The sequence below is a fragment of the Oncorhynchus keta genome, chromosome 14, assembly GCF_023373465.1.
Source record: "Oncorhynchus keta strain PuntledgeMale-10-30-2019 chromosome 14, Oket_V2, whole genome shotgun sequence".
Lineage (NCBI taxonomy): Eukaryota > Metazoa > Chordata > Actinopteri > Salmoniformes > Salmonidae > Oncorhynchus > Oncorhynchus keta.
This window is the reverse complement of record NC_068434.1, coordinates 19,236,988-19,264,484: the sequence shown is the minus strand read 5'-3', so window position 1 is coordinate 19,264,484 and position 27,497 is coordinate 19,236,988. Positions and strand designations below refer to the sequence as shown.

The following is a 27,497-nucleotide window of genomic DNA, read 5'->3' as shown; positions in this document are numbered from 1 at the left end:
CTATGGTGCGGTGGTCTCAAATACCAGAAAGAGTTCATGTTCTCATATAGAAATCTTGGAACGCATCGCTAGCACGCTGATTGACCAATTCACTACATGGCTGCTGGAGGAGCGTCTAAATCGATTTTAGATAAAGTTTAACTCCCAAAGGTTCAGCACTCGAGAATGACCTTAATATTACAGTGGAAAGCCACACCAAGTAGCCTAATCTCTCTCCCCCCTAATCCGTCCCAGTGCAGACACATTATTCAAACAGCTGGATCCATTGGATAGGCTTCTCCCAGCAGCAGAGCATATCGCTAGAGTTCATCATCAGGCATAAACAGTGTTGTTTAATGGGTTCATTCCACAGCAAATAGATGGGCTATTTACACTGGAAGGTTATCATCAGTCTCCACAATGGCACCCACAGCTGCAACGGTGTGCCCACTCGTGCACCTGTATCGATAGAATATACAGGGGTTTCCCTCACACGGGGCACCATTCCTTTTTGTAAGGGTGTGTTAGGATCATATAAGAAATTCAACAATTATTAATTATGAGATACTATTATAATCACAGATCAGATGGAACTCTGCGTGCACTTAGGTGTGTTCGCAAAACAAGCTATAAGATGGCATCGTGGCATCATCCATAATATGAAATCATATGTACTAGTTTTGCCCCTGAAGAAATAAGAACTACAGAATTTGAGATTAAAGACACCCACAGATAACTCAGTAACTACAGTAAATAAACCACCACAGCCTTCAGTGTCTCAGGGTAAACTTGTGTGGTTGTCAGTGTTGTCGACACAAACCTCCCTTTGATAACCATGCCTTTTCGGGCATTGATCGCTGCTACTGCCTGATAATCCCTCTGCAAGGAGCGGTCTACAGAGATTGTCTGACATTCTCCCCAACCTGCAGATCACAGGAAACAGAGGGCAGGAGAATAACACTGAAGGCAAACAGCTTCATATTCTGGAATACATTGTCTTAATATTGGGAAGCTACAATGTGTTTTGTGTGCCCTTCAACTTGTTCTGTATTGACTGTTTATTTCATCAGACACACACAAGGTTGGAATACTTATTGAATGAGTGAAGGGCTAACGTAAGAGGGTGTTGTGGACTTGTGAAACTGTGGAGCTCAAGGACATCTTAGACGATGTGATGCACAAATGCACCAAGTGACGTGGCACTGTCTGCATGCGTCTCCATAACAGTTCACGACCATCTATACTAGAGCAACGTGTACCAATCAGATAGATCTGATAGTTATTTCATCATTTGGGAAAAAGTTTGAGACATTAATTGGTACACGCAGAGCCTCAGGCCATAGAGACTTCTAGTATGTCGAAACAGATAGATATGTACACTGAAAAAGCACAAATAAAAAAATGCATTTACTTGCCAGTTTGCATGTTCTCTTTTGAATTATTGATGAGATGAACAACTCTCCATGCTGTTTTCCAATTTGAACCTCTTTTTGTCTGACCTTCACTCATTCATCCCAGTTGAGCCGCCTGGCACATACCGGTAGGTCTGTCCTTATCAACGCAAAATGGTCAATCTATCAATTCTCATGCCTCAAAATGTGAGTTTTTCAGTGTTGTCTTAACCCTACATCCCTGTGCTCACAGTATGTATATTTTTACCCCAGCTCCTTTTGTCTTTTAGACTGACAGTTTACATATCTCAAGCCAAATCATTTAACATTTTCCAGCATCAAAGCTTTGGAATTTTTTGGGGAAATTAAGCACACTACTTATATTTAAACTGCACTTTCCTGTGAATTTCCATAATTGTGGTTAGGTTTTAATTAGACCCCTTGAGAATCTCTCATCCAATAAAATAGCGCTCATTGCAGTGGAGACGTTTAACAGCATATTCATTATCTCAAATTAAATCTTAACACTCAGGTGTTGAAGTGATACTCCAGAACCTTTGTATAATTCCAGCCAAAAGTTTTTAAAGTGGTGGTGCAGTGCCAAAACGGATCTCTGTTTTTGGTGTACTACATTATCGAATTGTGTACTATGTCGTCCATTTCGTATGATGTTATGTCCTGGGTTATATTATTACACTTTATGTTACGAATCCGATTCGCACAATATGTTACGAATTTGTTGCGCTTAAGAACCCGGACTGCATCTTTAATCAGTAATTGGTAATGCCTTAAATAGTTTTTGTTAATGACTTTGACACATACAGTTGAAGTCGGAAGTTTACATACACCATAGCCAAATACATTTAAACTCAGTTTTTCAAAATTCCTGACATTTAATCCTAGTAACAATTCCATTTTAGTTCAGTTAGGATCATCCCTTTATTTTAAGAATGTGAAATAGCAGAATAATAGTAGAGAGAATGACTTATTTCAGCTTTTATTTATTTCATCACATTCCCAGTGGGGTCAGAAGTTTACAAACACTCAATTAGTATTTGGTAGCATTGCCTTTAAATTGTTTAACTTGGGTCAAACATTTTGGGTAGCCTTCCACAAGCTTCCCACAATAAGTTGGGTGAATTTTGTCCCATTCCTCCTGACAGAGCTGGTGTAACTGAGTCAGGTTTGTAGGCCTCTTGCTCGCACAAGCTTTTTCAGTTCTGCCCACAAATTTTCTATAGGATTGAGGTCAGGGCTTTGTGATGGCCACTCTAGTACCTTGACTTTGTTGTCCTTAAGCCATTTTGCCACAACTTTGGAATTATGCTTGGGGTCATTGTCCATTTGGAAGACCCATTTGCGACCAAGCTTTAACTTCCTGACTGCTGTCTTGTTGCTTCAAAATATCCACATAATTTTCCTCCCTCATGACGCCATCTATTTTCTGAAGTGCACAAGTCCATCCTGCAGCAAAGCACTCCCACAACATGATGCTGCCACCCCTGTGCTTCACAGTTGGGATGGTGATCTTCAGCTTGCAACTCCCCCCTTTTCCTCCAAACATAACGATGGTCATTATGGCCAAACTTTATGGTCTATTTTTGTTTCATCAGACCAGAGGACATTTCTCCAAAAAGTACGATCTTTGTCCCCATGTGCAGTTGCAAACCGTAGTCTGGCTTTTTTACGGCGGTTTTGGAGCAATGGCTTCTTCCATGCTGAGCGGCCTTTCAGGTTATGTCGATATAGGACTCATTTTACTGTGGATATAGGTACTTTTTGTACCTGTTTCCTCCAGCATCTTCACAAGGTCCTTTGCTGTGGTTCTGGGATTGATTTGCACTTTTCGCACCAAAGTACGTTCATCTCTAAGAGACAGAACGCGTCTCCTTCCTGAGTGGTATGACGGCTGCGTGGTCCCATTGTGTTAATACTTGCGTACTATTGTTTGTACAGATGAACGCGGTATCTTCAGGCGTTTGGAAATTGCTCCCAAGGATGAACCAGACTTGTGGAGGTCTACAATTTTTTTCTGAGGGCTTGGATGATTTCTTTTGATTTTCCCATGATGTCAAGCAGAGGCACTGAGTTTGAAGGTAGGCCTTGAAATACATCCACAGGTACACCTCCAATTGACTCAAATGATGTCAAGTAGCCTATCAGAAGCTTCTAAAGCCATGACATAACTTTCTGGAATTTTCCAAACTGTTTAAAGGCACAGACAACTTTGTGTATGTAAACTTCTGACCCACTGGAATTGTGATACAGTGAATTATAAGTGACATAATCTGTCTGTAAACAATTGTTGGAAAAATGACTTGTGTCATGCACAAAGTGGATGTCCTAACCAACTTGCCAAAACTATAGTTTGTTAACAAGAAATTTGTGGAGTGGTTGAAAAACGAGTTTTAATGACTCCAACCTAAGTATATGCAAACTTCCGACTTCAACTGTAAAAGATTATTAGTTAGTCTTTGCACCCGTAAGATGCTGATGGGAATTATCACTTCAGTGACAAATATACCAAGTAAATTTGATGAGGTAGTTGTATACATTTCAAAGTAAGTTTAAATTGTGTGGCTTACATGTAACTATGAAGAAACTGTAAAATTGGTGTAATAAAAAATTATGTTTGAGTAACTATTTAAGGCGAGTACTGGTAATTATTGTATGTATAGGAGATTGGCCACATTTGATGCATTTATTAACCAGCTCTTTTTTTTTATTGTGCCAGGAGGAAACATGAATCTTGCCACCTGGTTATGATCATGACTACACTACCTTTCCCTCAGGAAGCAACATTCCTGGCCACCAATTATTAAGAATACACTCTTCCATCTGTGCAGCAGCAGGATTTTACTTTTCATTCGTGCTTGTTCTTGGTAACACATCTAGCGCGGGTGTTCTCCCTCCCCTGTCAGATAAAGGCATAGAAAGAGGTGAGAGGTAGAGGAGGCTGACTTCATAGAGTACATCACACAGCCGTCTGCGCCGACCCTGAGAGTTGCGGGTCTAGGTTAGGGGTTCTTTGAACACCCGTCAGAAAGGATGACATGGAGCCTCTTAGTTCTGCTCTAAATTAATCATTCCACCATGACACCTGGGGCCCTCCCTACGTCCCCCTACTTTAAATATCTGGTTTCGCCTGTGGCTTCGGCACCATAGACAGGCACATCACTGCATCGGTATTGATTTCACTCATTTCCAGCACGTCTGCATTGAGGAGGCTCAGGTCTCTGTGCAGAGTTGATTTGGCAAAGCCATTCTCCGCCTTTAGCGCAGTTCTATGCAAATAAGGGTGAAGATTTAATTAGGCTTGATGCAGCTTTTGTTTTGTCTTTGACATTCTTCTCCATGAGAAGCGTCCTCCTGGATTCAGCAATTCTGAGGGGAACACTCCCAGGGGAGACCGCCCAATATCCAGCTAACCTCTGTCATTGTTTAACCTACAGGCTTATGAAATAGCAATTATTCAATTAAAAATAAAATGCCGTTCTCTGCGAAAGCTGAGCTAATGAAGCTTGTACAATTACGAAGGGGAGAGACTATAAGGCTGTGTCTAGACTTGACAGTTAATGCAGTTTTTGTATTCTGATCATGGAGTTCCGATTTAGAATTCTGAACACATCATGCGTCTATACTTACATTTAAATATGTCCAGATTAATTTTCACTGCTCTATATTCAAATACGCATTCTACAAACGGTGGAATAGGCTAAATATGACAACAACACAACAACAACTTGATGGCAGTAGCTAACTACTGTAGCTAACAGCCAGCTAGCTGGCATGCAAAGCGAAACGGACTGCAAACGGGTTAGCATAATCCTAGCCAAACAAAACATTGTTGAGTCTTGTGGGCGGAGTGCTGACCACGTATCCCACTGTATGCGCTTTCGGTAGCCTGATTACATCCAGACTGAGGATAAAATCTACACACAATGCGTCCCTGACCACCTCCTCACAATGCGACTTTTATGTGTCTAGACCTGTCTTTTCAATGCGATCTTTGCATTCTGATAGCAGAAGGCAAATGTAAGTGTCAAGTGTAGACACGGCCTAAGAGACAGTATAATATAAAGCATTGAAAAAGTGTGATTTATCAAACTCCTACAAGTGTCATACACACACAGTTTGTTTTGCTGATGATTGCATCCAAAACATTAGCTCATCGAGGGCTGTGAGATGCCATATGGGCATGTTGTATGAATTCACAATAATTATTCAATTATTACTCTCACAATTTCAGACATTTTCAACATATACACTGAATATACCAAACATTAGGAACAGCTTCCTAATATTGAGTTGCACTCCTCTCCCCTTTTGCCCCCAGAACGACATGGACTTTATGAGGTGTCAAAAGCGTTCCACAGGGATGCTGGCCCATGTTGACTCCAGTGCTTCCCACAGTTGTGTCAAGTTGGCTGGATGTCTTTTGGTTAGGGGACCATTGTTGATACACACTGGAAACTGTTGAGCATGAATATCCCAGCAGCTTTGCAGTTCTTGACACAAACTTTTACTGCAGTGGGCTAAATCAGGGTGACACAGAGAGTGTCTCTTGGTAGTCTTAAACAAATCTACTTTGAAACAAAAGTATACACCTCACAAACATGGTTATGGTCTTAAAAAAAGAAGACACATTTACCATGTCAGATATACAGTTGAAATGTATTACATTTTGAGTTTGCATCCCAATAATACACTTTATATACATAACAGAAGTCTGGTGGGGTTATGGTATGGGCAGGCATAAACTATTGACAATGAACACAATTGCATTTTACTGACGGCAATCTGAATACACAGAAATACCGTGATGAGGCCCATTGTGAGGCCCATTTTTTTTAAAGGTATCTGTGATCAACAGTATTTTGTTGTATCTGTATTCTCAGGGCCTAATGAATTTATTTAAATTGACTGAGTTCATCATATGAACTGTAACTCAGTAAAATCGTTGAAATTGTTGAATTTTGCGTTTATATTTTTGTTCGGTGTAACAAGTGACATCAATAAGGGATCATAGCTTTCATCATAGCTTTCACTTGGTCAGTCTATGTCATGGAAGAGCAAGTGTTCTTCATGTTTTGTGTTTTCCCCATTCCACATTGACAAGCAGTTCCCTTATTCCACCACTTGGCACTGTGTATACACATGGTCATGACTGTGCGTAAATTTACACACACTCTCAAGCAAACACTCATACAGTGGTGGAAAAAGTACCCAACTGTCATACTTGAGTAAAAGTAAAGATACCTTAATAGAAAATGATTCAAGTAAAAGTTAAAGTCACCCAGTAAAATTATACTTGAGTAAAACTCTAAAAGTAATTGGTTTAAAATATACTTAAGTATCAAAAGTAAAGTTGTGCGTCGCCCCATGGACCTCCAGGTCGCGGCTGGCTGCGAGGGAGCCTGGGCTCAAACCCAGGGTCTCTGGTGGCACAGCTAGCACTGCGATGCAGTGCCCTAGACTACTGTGCCCTAGACCACTGTGCCACCGGGGAGGCCTGGAAGGCACCATTTTCTTGTTTTTTTAATTTATTTACGGAAGGCCACGGGCACACTCCAACATTCAGACATAATTTACAAAAGAAGCATGTGTGTTAAGTGAGTCCACCAGATCAGAGGCAGTAGGGATGACAAGGGAAGTTCGGTTGATAAGTGTGTGAATTTGACTATTTTCCTGGCCTGCTAAGCATTCAAAATGTAACGAGTACTTTTGGGTGTCAAGGAAAATGTATGGAGTAAAAAGTACACATTTCTTAAGGAATGTAGTGAAGTAAAAGTAGTCAAAAATATAAATAGTAAAGTACAGATATCCCCCAAAAATACTTTAGTACTTTAAAGTATATTTACTTAAGTACTTTACACCACTGCGCTCGTATTGATAAATCTCACACTTTGCATGGAAATGATCCCACGCATGGTTTACCTACATATCTATGCCTACGTGTGAATGACAAATGACTCCCCTGAACTTCTGTACTGGCTATATGCTACTGTCCAGTCAAGAGAAATTCAGAAATACAATCAAGCTAAATTCACTCTCCGGAGCATCAACATCTTATCTTCCAAGGCATTGACTTGATTTTGCCTCCTCTATCACATTTGAAGGTAAGACCCAGGTGCAGACAATGTCGAAGTAACAAAAGTGTATTCATTTGAACACGGGCATGCAAAGGTACTGGATGGCATGCAGGCACAGGGTTAGGGCAGGCAGAAAGGACAAAACCGAGAACTAGAAAATAGACAAGGCAGGAGCAAGGGGAAACCCACTGGTGGGTTTGAGGAACAAAACAAACTCGCACAGACAGACAGAAAACACAGGTATAAGTACCCAGGGGATAATGGGGAAGATGGGCAACACCTGGAGGGGGGTGAAGACAAGCACAAGGACATAAGGACATGTGAAACAGACCAGGGCGTGACATCCTCGACTAGTCAGGCATCATCTCTCTCTCATCATTAGTCATTACACCTCTCAGATGAAACTAAAAGGAAAAATGACTGTGGTCGAGTTCTCAACCCAATCAACAAGCTCACAGACAGAGAGTAAAAAAAAATCTACCTCTGAAAGTACAAAATGCATTTAATTCAAAACAATCCAAACAATGAATATTCAAGTTGAGATACAGAGGAAACATTGTATGGTATGCGACCAAGATTAGTCAAGGGAAAATAGTTAGGGTATCTGCTTGTAGCTCTGTTCATCTAATTTCCCCGACTTGGAATTCACCTCAGTTGAACACAAGTTGGCTGCAAATTGCAGAGGCATGGATTGGATTGATAAAAAGGATTAATGGGGTGATAGCATATACATTTTATGCAAAATGGGTTGGCCAAAATAACACTGGTGGTTCTAATTTATTTCAGTCCATTTCTGGACAGTGGAACAAGCAGAGACTTTCTCGCAGAGTTAGATAAGTAGTTAGTCTAAGGCAACCACAAAAGTGATTAACAAAACACGTTATTAACTTCTTGGTGACAGGGGGCAATATTTTCACGTCGGGATGAAATGCATGCCCAAATTCAACTGCCTGCTACTCATCCCCAGAAGATATGATATGCATATGATAGTATTACATTTGGATTGAAAACACGCTGAAGTTTCTAAAACTGTTTGAATCATGTCTGTGAGTATAACAGAACTTATTTAGCGGGCGAAACCCAGAGGACAAACCATTCAGATCTTTTTTTTGGGAGATCACTCTCTTTTCAATGGGTTTTCATTGGGTATCCAGATTTCTAAGGGACCTTCTTGCAGTTCCTATCGCTTCCACTGGATGTTAACAGTCTTTAGAAATTGGTTGAGGTTATTCCTTTGTGTAATGAAGAAGGATTGCCATCTTGAACGAGGGTCACTTGAAGTGTACTGTTAGATAAAGGTGTGTGACCAGAAAGTTAGCTACAGTTTCTTCTCTTCCTGTATTAAACACAGATCATCCCGTCTTCAATTTTATCGATGATTTACGTTAAAAAATACCTACAGTTGTATTACAAAAGTAGTTTGAAATGTTTTGGCAAAGTCTACAAGTAACTTTTGAGATATTTTGTAGTCACGTTGCGCAAGATGGAACCGGTGTTTTTCTGGATCAAATAAATTGACATTTTGGATATATATCGATGGAATTAATCAAACAAAAGGACAATTTGTGATGTTTATAGGACATATTGGAGTGCCAACAAAAGAAGCTTGACAAAGGTAAGGCATGAATTATATTATTATTTTTGTGTTTTGTGGTGTCGCACCTGCAGTGTTGAAATATGGTTTCTCTCTTTTGTTTACGGAGGTGCTATCCTCAGATAATAGCATCGTTTGCTTTCGCCGAAAAGCCTTTTTGAAATCTGACATGTTGGCTGGATTCACAACAAGTGTAGCTTTAATTTGCTATCTTGCATGTGTGATTTAATGAAAGTTTGATTTTTATAGTAATTTATTTGAATTTGGCGTCCCACATATCCCAGAGAGGTTAACAATGCTGAGCCAAATAATGTTTTATTTAACATGGCGGGAGAATGGTCCACACGACTCTGTGATTATGTTGGCAAACGACACAACAGGGAATAGCTGATGTCATGGTGGCTCATCTCTATAAAATTCAGTACAATTCGCAGACTTATTCCATCCAACGTAGGAGACACTGGGAGTGGGAACTTGTACATTGTGGGGAAAAAGGCCAATTGGAACCGTATTAGAGACCATTCATCAATTCATAGGCCTTCACTCTATGGTGTTATTTGATAAGTAGTCAGAGATGAAGGAGTGCTACAGGAGAGGGATTTACAGAGACCTGTAATTAGAATCATCTAGAGGCGAAGATCAAAACTAGTTGTGTGATCAGGAATCACCCTAGTATTGTGCTGACAGATATACCATTATGAGAATGTCTCAGACCATTTACACTATCTTTTGACATGGAGCTCAATACAATTTTTATTTTTTATTTGATCTATTTCATCTTTATTTAACCAGGTCGGCCAGTTGAGAACAAGTTCTCATTTCCAACTGCGACCTGGCCAAGATAAAGCAAAGCAGTGCGACAAAAACAACAACACAGAGTTACACATAAACAAACATACAGTCAAATCAAATCAAATCAAATCAAATTTTATTTGTCACATACACATGGTTAGCAGATGTTAAATGCGAGTGTAGCGAAATGCTTGTGCTTCTAGTTCCGACAATGCAGTGATAACCAACAAGTAATCTAACTAACAATTCCAAAACTACTGTCTTATACACAGTGTAAGGGGATAAGGAACATGTACATAAGGATATATGAATGAGTGATGGTACAGAGCAGCATACAGTAGATGGTATCGAGTACAGTATATACATATGAGATGAGTGTGTAGACAAAGTAAACAAAGTGGCATAGTTAAAGTGGCTAGTGATACATGTGTTACATAAGGATGCAGTCGATGATGTAGAGTACAGTATATACATATGCATATGAGATGAATAATGTAGGGTAAGTAACATTATATAAGGTAGCATTGTTTAAAGTGGCTAGTGATATATTTACATAATTCCCATCAATTCCCATTATTAAAATGGCTGGAGTTGGGTCAGTGTCAATGACAGTGTGTTGGCAGCAGCCACTCACTGTTAGTGGTGGCTGTTTAACAGTCTGATGGCCTTGAGATAGAAGCTGTTTTTCAGTCTCTCGGTCCCAGCTTTGATGCACCTGTACTGACCTCGCCTTCTGGATGATAGCGGGGTGAACAGGCAGTGGTTCGGGTGGTTGATGTCCTTGATGATCTTTATGGCCTTCCTGTAACAACGGGTGGTGTAGGTGTCCTGGAGGGCAGGTAGTTTGCCCCGGTGATGCGTTGTGCAGTCCTCACTACCCTCTGGAGAGCCTTACGGTTGAGGGCGGAGCAGTTGCCGTACCAGGCGGTGATACAGCCCGCCAGGATGCTCTCGATTGTGCATCTGTAGAAGTTTGTGAGTGCTTTTGGTGACAAGCCGAATTTCTTCAGCCTCCTGAGGTTGAATAGGCGCTGCTGCGCCTTCTTCACGACGCTGTCAGTGTGAGTGGACCAATTCAATTCAATAACACAAAAGAAAAATCTATGTACAGTGTGTGCAAAAGTAGAAGAGTAGGGAGGTAAGGCAATAAATAGGCCATAGAGGTGAAATAATTACAATTAACACTGTGTGATAGATGTGCAGATGATGATGTGCAAGTAGTGATACTGGGGTGCAAAAGATCAAGAAGATAAATAACAATATGGGAATGAGGGTATTGGGTGTGCTATTTACAGATTGGCTGTGTACAGGTACAGTAAGCTGCTCTGACAGCTGATGCTTAAAGTTACAGCTTCAGTGATTTTTGCAATTCGTTCCAGTCATTGGCAGCAGAGAACTGGAAGGAAAGGCGGCCAAAGGAAGTGTTGGCTTTGGGGATGACCAGTGAAATATATCTGTTGGAGCGCGTGCTACGGGTGGATGTTGCTATGGTGACCAGTGAGCTGAGATAAGGCGGGGCTTTACCTAGCAAAGACTTATAGATGACCTGGAGACAGTGGGTTTGGAGATGAATATGTAGTGAGGGCCAGCCAACGAGAGCATACAGGTCATAGTGGTGGGTTGTATATGGGGCTTTGGTGACGAAACGGATGGAACTGTGATAGACTACATCCAATTTGCTGAGTAGAAGTCAAGGATCGCTGCCCTGCCGAAGTCAAGGATCGGTAGGATAGTCCGTTTTACGAGGGTACGTTTGGCAGCATGATTGAAGGAGGCTTTGTTGCGAAATAGGAAGCTGATTCTAGATTTAATTTTGGATTGGAGAGGCTTAATGTGAGTCTGGAAGGAGAGTTTACAGTCTAACCAGACACCTAGGTATTTGTAGGTACATACATTATGGTCAAGAAAATGTAGCAATTACAACAATATATTCACTGTTGGTGACCCCTGCTCATAGCTTCTATGCTATTGTGAGATATTATTCTAGAACAATGGAATACAATGTTTTACATTCTCTTTATCTTTCTCCTTCTCCGCCATCCAGAGTTGTTTATAGCGATTTACTTTATGACTACATTTACATTTACATTTAAGTCATTTAGCAGACGCTCTTATCCAGAGCGACTTACAAATTGGTGCATACACCTTATGACAACCAGTGGAACAGCCACTTGCATCTAAATCTTGTTGGGGGGAGAAGGGGGGTGAGAAGGATTACTTACCCTTACTTACCCTATCCTAGGTATTCCTTGAAGAGGTGGGGTTTCAGGTGTCTCCGGAAGGTGGTGATTGACTCCGCTGTCCTGGCGTCGTGAGGGAGTTTGTTCCACCATTGGGGGCCAGAGCAGCGAACAGTTTTGACTGGGCTGAGCGGGAACTGTACTTCCTCAGTGGTAGGGAGGCGAGCAGGCCAGAGGTGGATGAACGCAGTGCCCTTGTTTGGGTGTAGGGCCTGATCAGAGCCTGGAGGTACTGAGGTGCCGTTCCCCTCACAGCTCCGTGGCGAGCACCATGGTCTTGTAGCGGATGCGAGCTTCAACTGGAAGCCAGTGGAGAGAGCGGAGGAGCGGGGTGACGTGAGAGAACTTGGGAAGGTTGAACACCAGACGGGCTGCGGCGTTCTGGATGAGTTGTAGGGGTTTAATGGCACAGGCAGGGAGCCCAGCCAACAGCGAGTTGCAGTAATCAAGACGGGAGATGACAAGTGCCTGGATTAGGACCTGCGCCGCTTCCTGTGTGAGGCAGGGTCGTACTCTGCGGATGTTGTAGAGCATGAACCTACAGGAACGGGACACCGCCTTGATGTTAGTTGAGAACGTCAGGGTGTTGTCCAGGATCACGCCAAGGTTCTTAGCGCTCTGGGAGGAGGACACAATGGAGTTGTCAACCGTGATGGCGAGATCATGGAACGGGCAGTCCTTCCCGGGAGGAAGAGGAGCTCCGTCTTGCTGAGGTTCAGCTTGAGGTGGTGATCCGTCATCCACACTGATATGTCTGCCAGACATGCAGAGATGCGATTCGCCACCTGGTCATCAGAAGGGGAAAGGAGAAGATTAATTGTGTGTCGTCTGCATAGCAATGATAGGAGAGACCATGTGAGGTTATGACAGAGCCAAGTGACTTGGTGTATAGCGAGAATAAGAGAGGGCCTAGAACAGAGCCCTGGGGACACCAGTGGTGAGAGCGCGTGGTGAGGAGACAGATTCTCGCCACGCCACCTGGTAGGAGCGACCTGTCAGGTAGGACGCAATCCAAGCGTGGGCCGCGCCGGAGATGCCCAACTCGGAGAGGGTGGAGAGGAGGATCTGATGGTTCACAGTATCGAAGGCAGCCGATAGGTCTAGAAGGATGAGAGCAGAGGAGAGAGAGTTAGCTTTAGCAGTGCGGAGCGCCTCCGTGATACAGAGAAGAGCAGTCTCAGTTGAATGACTAGTCTTGAAACCTGACTGATTTGGATCAAGAAGGTCATTCTGAGAGAGATAGCGGTAGAGCTGGCCAAGGACGGCACGCTCAAGAGTTTTGGAGAGAAAAGAGAGAAGGGATACTGGTCTGTAGTTGTTGACATCGGAGGGATCGAGTGTAGGTTTTTTCAGAAGGGGTGCAACTCTCGCTCTCTTGAAGACGGGAGGGACGTAGCCAGCGGTCAGGGATGAGTTGATGAGCGAGGTGAGGTAAGGGAGAAGGTCTCCGGAAATGGTCTGGAGAAGAGAGGAGGGGATAGGGTCAAGCGGGCAGGTTGTTGGGCGGCCGGCCGTCACAAGACGCGAGATTTCATCTGGAGAGAGAGGGGAGAAAGAGGTCAGAGCATAGGGTAGGGCAGTGTGAGCAGAACCAGCGGTGTCGTTTGACTTAGCAAACGAGGATCGGATGTCATCGACCTTCTTTTCAAAATGGTTGACGAAGTCATCTGCAGAGAGGGAGGAGGGAGGGGGGGAGGATTCAGGAGGGAGGAGAAGGTGGCAAAGAGCTTCCTAGGGTTAGAGGCAGATGCTTGGAATTTAGAATGGTAGAAAGTGGCTTTAGCAGCAGAGACAGAGGAGGAAAATGTAGAGAGGAGGGAGTGAAAGGATGCCAGGTCCGCAGGGAGGCGAGTTTTCCTCCATTTCCGCTCGGCTGCCCGGAGCCCTGTTCTGTGAGCTCGCAATGAGTCGTCGAGCCACGGAGCGGGAGGGGAGGACCGAGCCGGCCTGGAGGATAGGGGACATAGGGAGTCAAAGGATGCAGTAAGGGAGGAGAGGAGGGTTGAGGAGGCAGAATCAGGAGATAGGTTGGAGAAAGTTTGAGCAGAGGGAAGAGAAGATAGGATGGAAGAGGAGAGAGTAGCGGGGGAGAGAGAGCGAAGATTGGGACGGCGCGATACCATCCGAGTAGGGGCAGTGTGGGAAGTGTTGGATGAGAGCGAGAGGGAAAAGGATACAAGGTAGTGGTCGGAGACTTGGGGGAGTTGCAATGAGGTTAGTGGAAGAACAGCATCTAGTAAAGATGAGGTCAAGCGTATTGCCTGCCTTGTGAGTAGGGGGAGGGTGAGAGGGTGAGGTCAAAAGAGGAGAGGAGTGGAAAGAAGGAGGCAGAGAGGAATGAGTCAAAGGTAGACGTGGGGAGGTTAAAGTCGCCCAGAACTGTGAGAGGTGAGCCGTCCTCAGGAAAGGAGCTTATCAAGGCATCAAGCTCATTGATGAACTCTCCGAGGAACCTGGAGGGCGATAAATGATAAGGATGTTAAGCTTGAAAGGGCTGGTAACTGTGACAGCATGGAATTCAAAGGAGGCAATAGACAGATGGGTAAGGGGAGAAAGAGAGAAAGACCACTTGGGAGAGATGAGGATCCCGGTGCCACCACCCCGCTGACCAGAAGCTCTCGGGGTGTGCGAGAACACGTGGGCGGACGAGGAGAGAGCAGTAGGAGTAGCAGTGTTATCTGTGGTGATCCATGTTTCCGTCAGTGCCAAGAAGTCAAGGGACTGGAGGGAGGCATAGGCTGAGATGAACTCTGCCTTGTTGGCTGCAGATTGGCAGTTCCAGAGGCTACCAGAGACCTGGAACTCCACGTGGGTCGTACGCGCTGGGACCACCAGGTTAGGGTGGTCGCGGCCACGCGGTGTGGAGCTATATAAGATTAGGGACTCAGGGAGGGTCTGCAATACAGGGCATATACATATCAGACTAAAAACAGAACTGTAGCTTACATTATTCAATATATTGAGGATGATTTTGCAGAGGCTGTGAACGCCTTATCATTTACTTGCAAGAGCTGTATGTACTTTGAAGGGACTAAATATCAATTTACAAGAGAACATCAAGAGAAAAACTTCACCAGTGAATACCTGGCTGAATCTGGTTCCTGACCAATGGATACAACTCATCTGTCAGATCCAAAGGGAGCGCCGGTTTAGGCATTTGCCATGTCTGCACAAACAACGCTATAAAAACACAGGACATCAAACGTGATTGATCCAGCCCATCTCATCACTTTGAGTAAACAATAGTAATCCAACTACACACATACTGCATAACACTCCGAGGCACTCACACACAGAATAAAACAGACATACTATGACCATTAGTTTGTCAGCAGTATTTCAATTAACATCAACTGAATGGAAAGACAGCAACGGAAGGGCTGGTGTGTCAAATCAAATCAAATCAAAATGTATTTGTCATATTCTTCGTAAAGATTAGGTGTAGACTAACAGTGACATGTTTACTTACGGGTCCTTTTTCAACAAAAGATAAAGATAAAAGATAAAAAAATAATAATACAAAAAAAAAATAGTGACAAAAGGAATAAATACACAGTGAATAAACAATTACAATACCGAGTAAAAATAACATGGCTATATACAGGAAATACCAGTACCGAGTCGATGTGCAGGGGAACAAAGTAATTGAGGTAGCTATGTACATATAGGTAGGGGTAAAGTGACTAGGCAACAGGATAGATAATGAGCAGTAGCAGCATATGTGGTGAGTGTGAAAGTGTGTGTGTGTGAGTCACAGGAGGTTGGTGGTTCCTTAATTGGGGAGGACGGTGCTCGTGGTAATGACTGGAGCGGAATCAGTGGAATGGTATCAAATACATCAAACACATGGTTTCCAGGTGTTTCATTCCATTCCATTAGCTTCGTTCCAGCGATTATTATGAACCGTTCTCACCTCAGCAGCCTCCACTGGTGTGAGTGTGTGTGTGTAGTCAGTATACATGTGTGCGCATGTTATGGTTATGTGTGTGTGGGCGTATCGAGTGTAAGTATGTGTGAGTGTGTGGGTAGAGTCCAGTGTGCGTGCATAGAGTCAGTGCAGTGTGTGTGTGTGTTTTGAGGGGTCAATGTGTTTAAACCCAGAGAGAGTAGGAAGAGTGGAGCTGTGAGAGAGATAATGCCTGCAGCTCGCTGAGCAATAGCACTCCATAATGACCACTGTGAGGCCTGGAGTGGGACAAGGCTACAGTATACACACTAATATAACAAATATTTCCACTAGTTTGGTAAATCTTCAACTGCAATTTAATTTTACAATACAATGTTCAGTGAATATGTTGATAGTATTGTCAATATACTGTAGATGTGTTTCTCATCTATTTGTATTTTTATTTATTATGGATTCCCATTAGTTCCTGCCAAGACAGCAGCTGCTCCTGGGGTTCAGCAAAATGAAGGCAGTTATACAATTTTAAAAATGTTACAATACCTTCACAACAGATTTCACATCACATTAAGTGAGTGCGTTCAGTTATTGTGTGTGTGTGCATGTGTCTGTGCCTGTGTTTGTGTGTCATCACAGTCTCCGCTGTTCCATAAGGTGTATTTTTATCTGTTTTTAAAATCAAATTTTACTGCTTGCATGAGTTACTTGATGTGGAATAGAGTTCCATGTAGTCATGAGAGAGGAGAGGTTGACTTCATGCCACCAGAGAACTCTTCACAGTCCCCTTCACAGCCCCCAAGTCAAGAACAGACTATGGGGGGCGTGCCTCCCATAGTCTGTTCTTCACTTGGGGAATGTGAAAAGACCTTTGGTGGCATGTCTTGTGGGGTATACATGGGTATCTGAGCTGTGTGCCAGTAGTTCAAACAGACAGCTCGGTGCATTCAACATGTCAATACCTCTCAAAAATACAAGTAGCGATGAAGTCAATCTCTCCTCCACTTTGAGCCAGGAGAGATTGACATGCATATTATTAATGTTAGCTCCCCATGTACCCTATTCTGCCCAATTCTGCATCAATTGCAATTTTCCTGAGTCCCTCTTTGATCACAAGACTGAACAGTAGTCCAGGTGTGACAAAACTAAGGCCTGTAGGACCTGCCATGTTGATAATGCTGTTAAGAAGGCAGAGCAGCGCTTTATTATGGACAGAATTCTCCCCATCTTAGCTACTGTTGTATCAATCTAACAGTTTACAATCCAGGGTTACTCCAAGCAGTTTAGTCACCTCAACTTGCTCAATTTCCACAATATTCATTACAAGATTTAGTTGAGGTTTGGGGTTCAGTGAATGACACAATGCTTTTAGTTTTTTAAATATTTAGGAGTACCTTATGCCTTGCCAACCATTCTGAAACAAACTGCAGCTCTTTGTTAAGTGTTGCAGTCATTTCAGTCACTGTAGTAGCTGATGTGTATAGTGTTGAGTCATCCGCATACATAGACACACTGGCTTTACTCATGAAGATTGAAACAAGTAAGTTGCCTGGACAGCTGCCCTGGGGAATTCCTTATTCTTCATGGATAATGTTGGAGAGGCTTTCATTAAATAACACTCTCTGTGCACAGAACTATAGATCATGCATCAAATAATGTCCCAAAGCTAATTCCTCCACAGTCGATAGATGCACCTGTGCGTCACATGTTGATGTAATTTTGAATATTGAATAGCTCCCTGTGTGTTTTTGCCAGTACTTGCCATTTCTTGAAGTGGCTGCAGCTCAATCCCCTCTTTCCGCCAATATAACGTTTGTGAAAGCGGTCTTTTTCTACACATGAGAAGATGCAGACAAGAAAATAGTCACGAAATCGTCTGTAAAGCCGTTTGAGCTACAAACCAATAAGTGTTGATTGTTTTGCTATAAAACATCCACAAGCTTTACGGCAGTCAACTGAACTTGCTGGTGCAGACGTCCTAATTGTGAAGAGGTCTTCTCACAAAACCAACTATTCAGACCGAAACGTTTGAGCTACAAACTACTATGTCACCAATATCGAAAGGGGAGACTCATGAACACGAGTGTCGGTTGTTTTGTGCTACAAATCACACAGTCATCTGAAGGTAACCCAATACCGGGCTGTAAAAATGGCGCAACTGTCACGCCTGCTCCAGCTCCCGCTCTCTGGCGCTCGAGGGCGGCCCATCATTACGCACACCTGTCACCATCATTGCGCACATCTGTGCTTCATGGGACTCACCTGGACTCTATTATATCTTGATTGCCTCCCCTATATCTGTCACTTCCTCAGTTTCTTCCCCGTGTCTGCATTAATGTCGTTTTGTTCCCCTTGTCCAGACACGGCCCTTGTTTTGTTTCATGTCCGTTATTTATTAAATATTCACTCCCTGTGCTTGCTTCTCGTCTCCCAACGTTGTGAGGGGGTAAAAAGTGTCACGAATAATGTGACCAAACATGGGTCATTTTTTATATATATACAGTATCTCTTAGATATTGGACCGACACTTCAAAATCTTAGTCCTTATGATTTATTTTTGACTGTTTTGCCACAATTGTTATTCAATGTGTTTCTATGGGCTGTAGCAGTAAAGAACAAATTCAATATTTTATCAAATCATTTTGTTCTAAATTATTTTTAGACCTACAGGGCTCCTAAAATTCCAAATCAAATGGTTAAATGATCAATTGTATGACTACCTTAAAACAATTCCATATGTTCGCTTAGGAGATATTCTGATCTAAGGGCTTAGGCCTACATGAATGGCAGAACGCTTAGCTGTGAAATAAAGTCTATTTACACTATATGTGTTTTCATATTTAGAAAAGGCACTCTTTGAAATGTGCGTATTTAAGATGGCAACAAATCACCTAGGCAATTTAAAAAACCTAGCTACAGTACAACAGCTAGCTTAAACAAAGAACAATCACTACCACAATAGCAGTTAGTCCTGAGAGAAAGGAATTATGTAAGTAATGATCAACAGCAGAAAGTCTTGTTATCACATTTCCCATCAGAGTTCAGTGGTTTATAATGGACCTATTAGTAAAAAAAAGTGGGCTGCATAGTGTGGTATGAGAAGAGCTATTCTGCAAAGACTCCATATCCTACTCTCTGTGTAGTTGTTCAAATTCTAATGGGAAGAGATGCAAGGTGACTGAATCATGCGCCAAGGCTGAAGTTGCTTATCTAAGCTTATTGAAATCAATTGAACTCTAAATTTGAATATGAAAACAAAGAGTACAAGTTAGCGAGAAAGAAAGAAACCAGGGAGTTTTTAGAAGGATTACGAAGTTACAGAGACAGCATTCCATTAGGTGAAACAGGGGCAACGGCCTGACAAGACAACCTGTCATGGCCACATCCCACTAGCCTGTTTTCCCTAGCCTGGGTCGTGTTCATTACGGCACGCAACGGAAAATGTTTTAAAACGTTTTGCAACAGAAAACGAAAATGTGTGTGTCTTACTGAATGTAAGTCACTCCCTTTTTTGTTAGTTCCTCAAGCTATCAAAGCTTTCTTTTTACATTGTCCTTTCCAGCAACTGTGGTGGCTGTGCAGCCAGTTCCAGCAACTAGGGTGGCTACCTGGCCAGCACAGCACAGCACAGCTCGGCTAGGCTTAACTCAGTAGTGTGAAAAAGTTATTTGAATTCCAGTCCAAAACAGACCTTATGCTCCACATCATGGCAATTCAAATTGGTGGAAGAAAACCCCAGGCAGATGTGAAAACTTAACCGGCTATCCTTATTTACTCACCTCTTCTTTTTTTAAAAAATTTTACCCCGTTTTCTCCCCAATTTCGTGGTATCCAATTGTTTAGTAGCTACTATCTTGTCTCATCGCTACAACTCCCATACGGGCTCGGGAGAGACGAAGGTTGAAAGTCATGCGTCCTCCGATACACAACCCAACCAAGCCGCACTGCTTCTTAACACAGTGCGCATCCATCCCGGAAGCGAGCCGCACCAATGTGTCGGAGGAAACACCGTGCACCTGGCAACCCTGGTTAGCGCGCACTGCACCCGGCCCGCCACAGGAGTCGCTGGTGCACGATGAGACAAGGATATCCCTACCGGCCAACCCCTCCCTAACCCGGACAGACGCTAGGCCAATTGTGCGTCGTCGCCCCACAGACCTCCCGGTCGCGGCCAGTTATGACAGAGCCTGGGCGCGCAACTAACCTCTTCTTAAGTTAATGCAAAAAGTATGCAGTCAAATTAATTATGCATTCATCTCATCGGTGCAAGGCACTTGTTAGACCAAAATCTCACCTCACAGTTTCTCATTTTAATCAGTTGCTATAGCTGAAATAGAGTATTATGGCAAAAGAACATATCCCCAAAAGACATTTGGGTCAAGAACAGTAGCCTACCCAGTTCATCGAAATATGTCACTTCATACATTAACAATAGAGGTGCTTAAACCACCTTCTAATGGACTGTTCAACGGCTCAGACACAGGAGGTATGTGGCAGGGTCTACAGTCAATCAAGGACTACAAGAAGAAAACCAGCCCAGTCACGGGCCAGGATGTCTTGCTCCCAGGCAGACTAAATAACTTTTGTTGCCCGCTTTGAGGACAATACAGTGCCACTGACACGGACTGCAACGAAAACATGCGGACTCTCCTTCACTGCAGCCGAGGTGAGAAAAACATTTAAACGTGTTAACCCTCGCAAGGCTGCAGACCCAGACGGCATCCCCAGCCGCGCCCTCAGAGCATGCGCAGACCAGCTGGCCGGTGTGTTTACGGACATATTCAATTAATCCCTATACCAGTCTGCTGTTCCCACATGCTTCAAGAGGGCCACCATTGTTCCTGTTCCCAAGACAGCTAAGGTAACTGAGCTTAACGACTACCGTCCCGTAGCACTCACTTCCGTCATCATGAAGTGCTTTGAGAGACTAGTCAAGGACCATATCACCTCCACCCTACCTGACACCCTAGACCCACTCCAATTTGCTTACCGCCCAAATAGGTCCACAGACGATGCAATCTCAATCACACTGCACCCTGCCCTAACCCATCTGGACAAGAGGAATACCTATGTGAGAATGCTGTTCATCGACTACAGCTCGGCATTCAACACCATAGTACCCTCCAAGCTCGTCATCAAGCTCGAGACCCTGGGTCTCGACCCCGCCCTGTGCAACTGGGTACTGGACTTCCTGACGGGCCGCCCCCAGGTGGTGAGGGTAGGCAACAACATCTCCACCCCGTTGATCCTCAACACTGGGGCCCCACAAGGGTGCGTTCTGAGCCCTCTCCTGTACTCCCTGTTCACCCACGACTGCGTGGCCACGCACGCCTCCAAATCAATCATCAAGTTTGAGGATGACACAACAGTGGTAGGCTTGATTACCAACAACGACGAGACTGCCTACAGGGAGGAGGTGAGGGCTCTCGGAGTGTGGTGTCAGGAAAATAACCTCACACTCAACGTCAACAAAACTAAGGAGATGATTGTGGACTTCATGAAACAGCAGAGGGAACACCCCCCTATCCACATCGATGGAACAGTAGTGGAGAGGGTAGTAAGTTTTAAGTTCCTCGGCATACACATCACAGACAAACTGAATTGGTCCACTCACACAGACAGCATCGTGAAGAAGGCGCAGCAGCGCCTCTTCAACCTCAGGAGGCTGAAGAAATTTGTCACCAAATGCACTCACAAACTTCTACAGATGCACAATCGAGAGCATCCTGGCGGGCTGTATCACCGCCTGGTACGGCAACTGCTCTGCCCACAACCGTAAGGCTCTCCAGAGGGTAGTGAGGTCTGCACAACGCATCACCGGGGGCAAACTACCTGCCCTCCAGGACACCTACACCACCCGATGTTACAGGAAGGCCATAAAGATCATCAAGGACAACAACCACCCGAGCCACTGCCTGTTCACCCCGCTATCATCCAGAAGGCGAGGTCAGTACAGGTGCATCAAAGCTGGGACCGAGAGACTGAAAAACAGCTTCTATCTCAAGGCCATCAGACTGTTAAACAGCCACCACTAACATTGAGTGGCTGCTGCCAACACACTGACACTTTAATCATGGGAATTGATGGGAAATGATGTAAAATATATCACTAGCCACTTTAAACAATGCTACCTAATATAATGTTACATACCCTACATTATTCATCTCATATGCATACGTATATACTGTACTCTATATCATCGACTGCATCCTTATGTAATACATGTATCACTAGCCACTTTAACTATGCCACTTTGTTTACATACTCATCTCATATGTATATACTGTACTCGATACCATCTACTGTATCTTGCCTATGCTGCTCTGTACCATCACTCATTCATATATCTTTATGTACATATTCTTTATCCCCTTACACTGTGTATAAGACAGTAGTTTTGGAATTGTTAGTTAGATTACTTGTTGGTTATTACTGCATTGTCGGAACTAGAAGCACAAGCATTTCGCTACACTCACATTAACATCTGCTAACCATGTGTATGTGACAAATAAAATTTTATTTTATTTGATTTGATTATTTTTCAGTATGAAGACATTCACGGAAATTTGGTCCCTGCCTGTCCCTGGGACGTGTGGTCTTCTAAACGAGCAGAGTGATGAGATTGTATCGCTAGCAGCACACTCTCTGGCCCTCATTCTCCAGCATGCAGTGCTTAATGAGCAACAAGGCATTACTATGCAGACTGTGATCAATACGCCAGGAGGCATTGGCAGGCATGGCCCATGTCATTAATTAATTACTGGGAGAAAAGAATGTAATATGTGCTGACAGGCCAGGCAGGTAAAATGACTGCAATTATGTTAGGTGTCGTGTTGTTATGTTATGACTGTCATAATCACGTCATGACAGTTGTGTCAGGCCCCCCCCACTTGGTCTTCAATAATCCCTCCTACCCTTGCAGACCACTGGAACTGGAGCTTAACATTTGTGTCTACATGCTTGTGTCTCTATGTGTTGGCACTAGTCATTTATTGGCATGCTGAGTAAAGGTTCTGAGTTTTATAGGAGAATATTGGTATTAAGTTTTTGATCACCAATTTAAATTCATTTGAAAATGACTGATAAAAGAGATTGCTTATCTGAAGTCCTCTGCTAGGTTGGTTTTGACTGAATATGTTAATGCTTTACCAAATAAAAATATGGAATTGCATTTTCAAACATACCCTTTGATGACTTAAAAATACAAATATTAATATTCATATCTACACAATATCAAAATAGCACATAGTTTCATATTTCAGGCAAATTCTTATGCTCCAAGACAAATTTGTATTTTCCTGAAATAAATCTGCAGGATCATATTGCTTCGACCATAAACAGTTATTTGGATAACATCAGTAATAAGTCAGCTAACTTAAACTTATAATATTTTTGATTTAGCAGCAGAATGTGTTAAGTGTGTGTGAGTGAGTGAGTGAGTGAGTGTGAGTGTGAGTGTGAGTGTGAGTGTGAGTGTGTGTGTGTGTGTGTGTGTGTGTGTGTGTGTGTGTGTGTGTGTGTGTGTGTGTGTGTGTGTGTGTGTGTGTGTGTGTGTGTGTGTGTGTGTGTGTGTGTCTGTGTGATAGGTGGGATCATCTTCCAAGTGGAGGTGACCACAGTCTTCTCAGGCATTTGGATAAGGGAAAGCTTTATCCAAGGGATGGGATCTATGTACAATTTACTGACAGGTCCCATACTGAAACCCTGGATCAAAACAGATGGTGGACGTAAAGTGAATGCTCTCAAAGGTTACGATATTGATCAAGTTTTACATTTGTCATGTCTGTTGAACCCCTCCTCCTCGCTGCTTCCCACAGTACATAAAGAGTGCTCTGCTGTGCCTGTAGGTAAAATAACTTTCATAACATGTGGTGGGCAGCAATTTTCCTCTTTCCTACTCCTCTCTTGGAGAACTCAATCTGGACATGCTGATGCTTTGTGGCAGGACTGTCATTTCCAATCCTCCAACCCTGAATTAGGGCTCCGGTTCACTCACTGAGGGCAAACAAAAAACACACAAGCACCCATGCAAGCACACACTACACTCCACCTACACAATCTTGTATTCACATATTTCAGGCCACAAAGAGGAGAGACAGTGAGGACGAGCTGGGGCCAAACGGGGGGCCTCACCCTGTCCAATCCCCAAATGGCACCCTTATTCGCTATATAGTGCACTACTTTTGACCAGAGCCTGATCGGTGGAATGTACAAGAGGAAACAAACTCAATTATGCCCCTGAAGCGTCAGTGTCCCAAAGAGGCAACTTGAGAAATGAAACATATAAACACCGTATGCAGATTTATTTTTGGTGAGGTAGCAACACCCAGTATTAAATGCCACAAGGAAAAGAGCTACTCAACTTCTTTATATCTTCACACACACACACACACACATGCACACACACAAACATGCAATTGCTCTCAGCTGGTCCCTTTGGGCTTCCCTGTAGATCCTCAGCTAAAGCAAAAGACCAAGTTGTTTGCTACACCAGATGTGTAACTTTTACAGAGCGTGAGACACTCCTACTCATGAATGAAACCTGAGAGGATGGAGCTGCTTAGTGTAACTCTGTGCTTCTACGCTTCTGGTGTTACAGGTAAAATACCTACTGTTTTCACAACAACCCAGTGTAGCTTCTGTGTAGGTGTTAATTTGATTCAGCTGTCTTGTCTGCTTGAAATTGTTGTTCTCGTGTGTGGAAAGGGTTTTGGTATTACACACCTAAATAAAATGTTGTCCTTTCTTCATGGGCAGACTTCGGAAATGTGACAAGAACGTGAAGCGTTATCGAACCAATGGAGGAAGTCATACATTTGTACTGGTCCTGTTTATCAGTGCTCACCAAGCCAGTGCTCCCCTGTGATCTTGCCGAAGCCGTCCCGGTATGCGTCCCATGCTCGGAAGAAGTTCACTGCGCCATCCTCTCTGCGCTGAATGACCTGGGAGGAAGAACATAAGAAACACCCCATATTATTACCATGACAACATTTCAGGATATTGTTGTGTGAATACGAATGCCCAAATGCAACCTAATCCAGGGCTGTATTAATTAGTGTACACCATATGAAATTGCAACAGAAAATGATCTTATTGGATGAGCTCAAGTAGTCCCTACCTATTTCAGTCTGTTTTCTTCTGTTGGGAATATGAATTTGAATGGTTGGTTTGCCAGCCCCATTTAGTGAAAATACCATTGGAAATGACATATCATGTCAACATATCTTTCTCCTAAATGTCTCAGACACTGTGCTCGATTGGCATTAGAAACAAGATCAAAACACCATCTGTCACAAGTTTCCGATCATCCTTTAATTCATTTTGCTTTCTTAAAAATGCTGAAAGCTACGAAAACCCATAGCGAACATAAAACAATGCTCTTTCCTCTGAGAGGTTGGTCTTTGTCTTTGGTATGCAACGGTCCTTTTGAAATCAAGAGAAAACAAACATTTTAACAATCAAACGGCACAATATTGGGATGCCTGACAATGTGAATAGCTCCAGAAAGTCTGTGTAAACTGTGTGGTCCCTGGTAAGGCTGCTAGGATGCTGATGCATGGCTGGAATTAGAAGTGAGCTTCAGACACTAATTGACTCCTGATCCCTTTATAGACGATTAATCAGTCAGGCACTGGATCAATGGCCGATGAAAATGCCAGCGGAGGCAAGGGTCGCCATCAATGTAAATGAGCCCCCCTCTCTCACATGTTCCACACCACCAACCCAAGGAGCCACAGCCAGGAGAGAGGCCACACACACGTTGACTGAAAAACAAATACGTTGTGACAGAGGACCCGTCCATGTGAAATGTAATTATGATAGTGATACAGTAAGAGCGTTATTCCTCCGAGTATTTTGCTAAAAATGCCTCATAGCATTCCCATCTCTAGCCCAGTCATCAGTGATCCATTGGAGAGGCTCAAGTAATCAATGTTACTAAAGGTAAGGCTCTTTTAAAGCACCTGGCGCCTAATGACTAACTGTACATCTATTCCTCTTAATATTCATATGTTTTACTGTCACATACCGTACACAGGATAGGTGCAGTGCAATGTGTTGTTTTACAGGGTCAGCCATAGCAGTAGGATAGGTGCAGTGAAATGTGTTGTTTTACAGGGTCAGTCATAGCAGTAGGATAGGTGCAGTGAAATGTGTTGTTTTACAGGGTCAGCCATAGCAGTAGGATAGGTGCAGTGAAATGTGTTGTTTTACAGGGTCAGCCATAGTAGTACAGTGCCCCTATAGCAAATTAGGGTTAAGTGCCTTGCTCAAGGGCACATCGACAGGTTTTTAACCTTGTCGGCTCTTTGAACCAGCAACCTTTTGGTTACTGGCTCAATGCGCTAATGGCTAGGTCAATGTCATTTGATGTGTTTAATCATGTAGCAGCATGCACACTTTGAAGAGCGCTGACCTTGGTCATGAGATCTGTGAAAACACCCTAATTCTCTCAATAAAGGATGCCAACATTCTGGACAGGTGCTTCGGGCTACATTCAAAATTAATATGTAGAGGCCTCACTGAGAATAAATCTGTTCTCTCCTCCAACCCACTATGAAACCCAATACATTTGACTTCTTCACTCTAATCTGTGGAAATGCTCAACTAGCCACCTCTCGATGCTTAATCTGTCCCAATCACCACGGCACCTTGTGTAAACCAGGTGATTAAAATAAAGGCAAATTCTCATGTTTTAATAAATATTTGATGAGCTGGGATATGAATATTCCCATCAGAGGGCCTGATGCTGACTTCAAATTAAGGGGTGTTCAGACGGCATAAAGAAACCGGGCTGGCATATCAGGCTGGCTGACACAGTCCTGGGCGTTGGGAGAGATAGAGAGATGGGAAATTGGGGGATGATTGATGGGTATAGCTACGGGGCACTTGTAATAACATTGCTGAGAAAAGCGCTGACTCGAAAGCCCCACATGCTGGGTAAACACTAAAAAGAAATATGTTATTGTGTCATAAAATCCAAAGGGGCGGGTGTACTGCTCGCTCCCTCCCCTGTCTCTGATTTGTCTGTTTGTTGTGCCTCGCCGTAAAGAGTGAGTCCCGAAAGCAATTTCACCTGTTCCAATGAATCTCTTTGCCAGCCCCCAATACAGAGCAGTCATTCAGTCATTCATAGTAAAGCGTCATGCTAGATGACAGCATCTTGGAGAAAAAGAGATGACACACTTTGTCTGACAGGTACAGCATCGGAAGAGGCATGGTCTTCTTACACATTCCACAATATGGTATTAGTTCACATAATCACTTGAATAATGTGTCCTGTGTATGTGAGAAGAGCTTAACCTTTTACTGCAGTGGGCTGAATCAGGGTCACACAGAGTGTTTCTTTGTAGTCAAACAAATCTAATTTGAAACAAATGTATACACCTCACACACATGGTTATGGGCTTAAAAAAAGAAGACACCTGTACCATGTCAGATATAGAGTTTAAATGTATTACATTTTGAATTTGCATCCCAATATTACACTTGATATACATTACGGAAGAC

The 27,497-nt window shown here is 43.3% G+C and overlaps 1 protein-coding gene across 1 annotated transcript in view; it reads right to left on the bottom strand.

The window, feature by feature from the left end:
• fibcd1a (fibrinogen C domain containing 1a) overlaps window positions 1–27,497 on the bottom strand; it is a 132,524-nt gene that overhangs the window by 20,930 nt on the left and 84,097 nt on the right. The window contains exon 6 of the mRNA XM_035784912.2: window positions 24,835–24,931. Within this exon, the coding sequence (XP_035640805.1) occupies window positions 24,835–24,931 (97 nt within the window). The remainder of the gene's footprint in view (window positions 1–24,834; window positions 24,932–27,497) is intronic.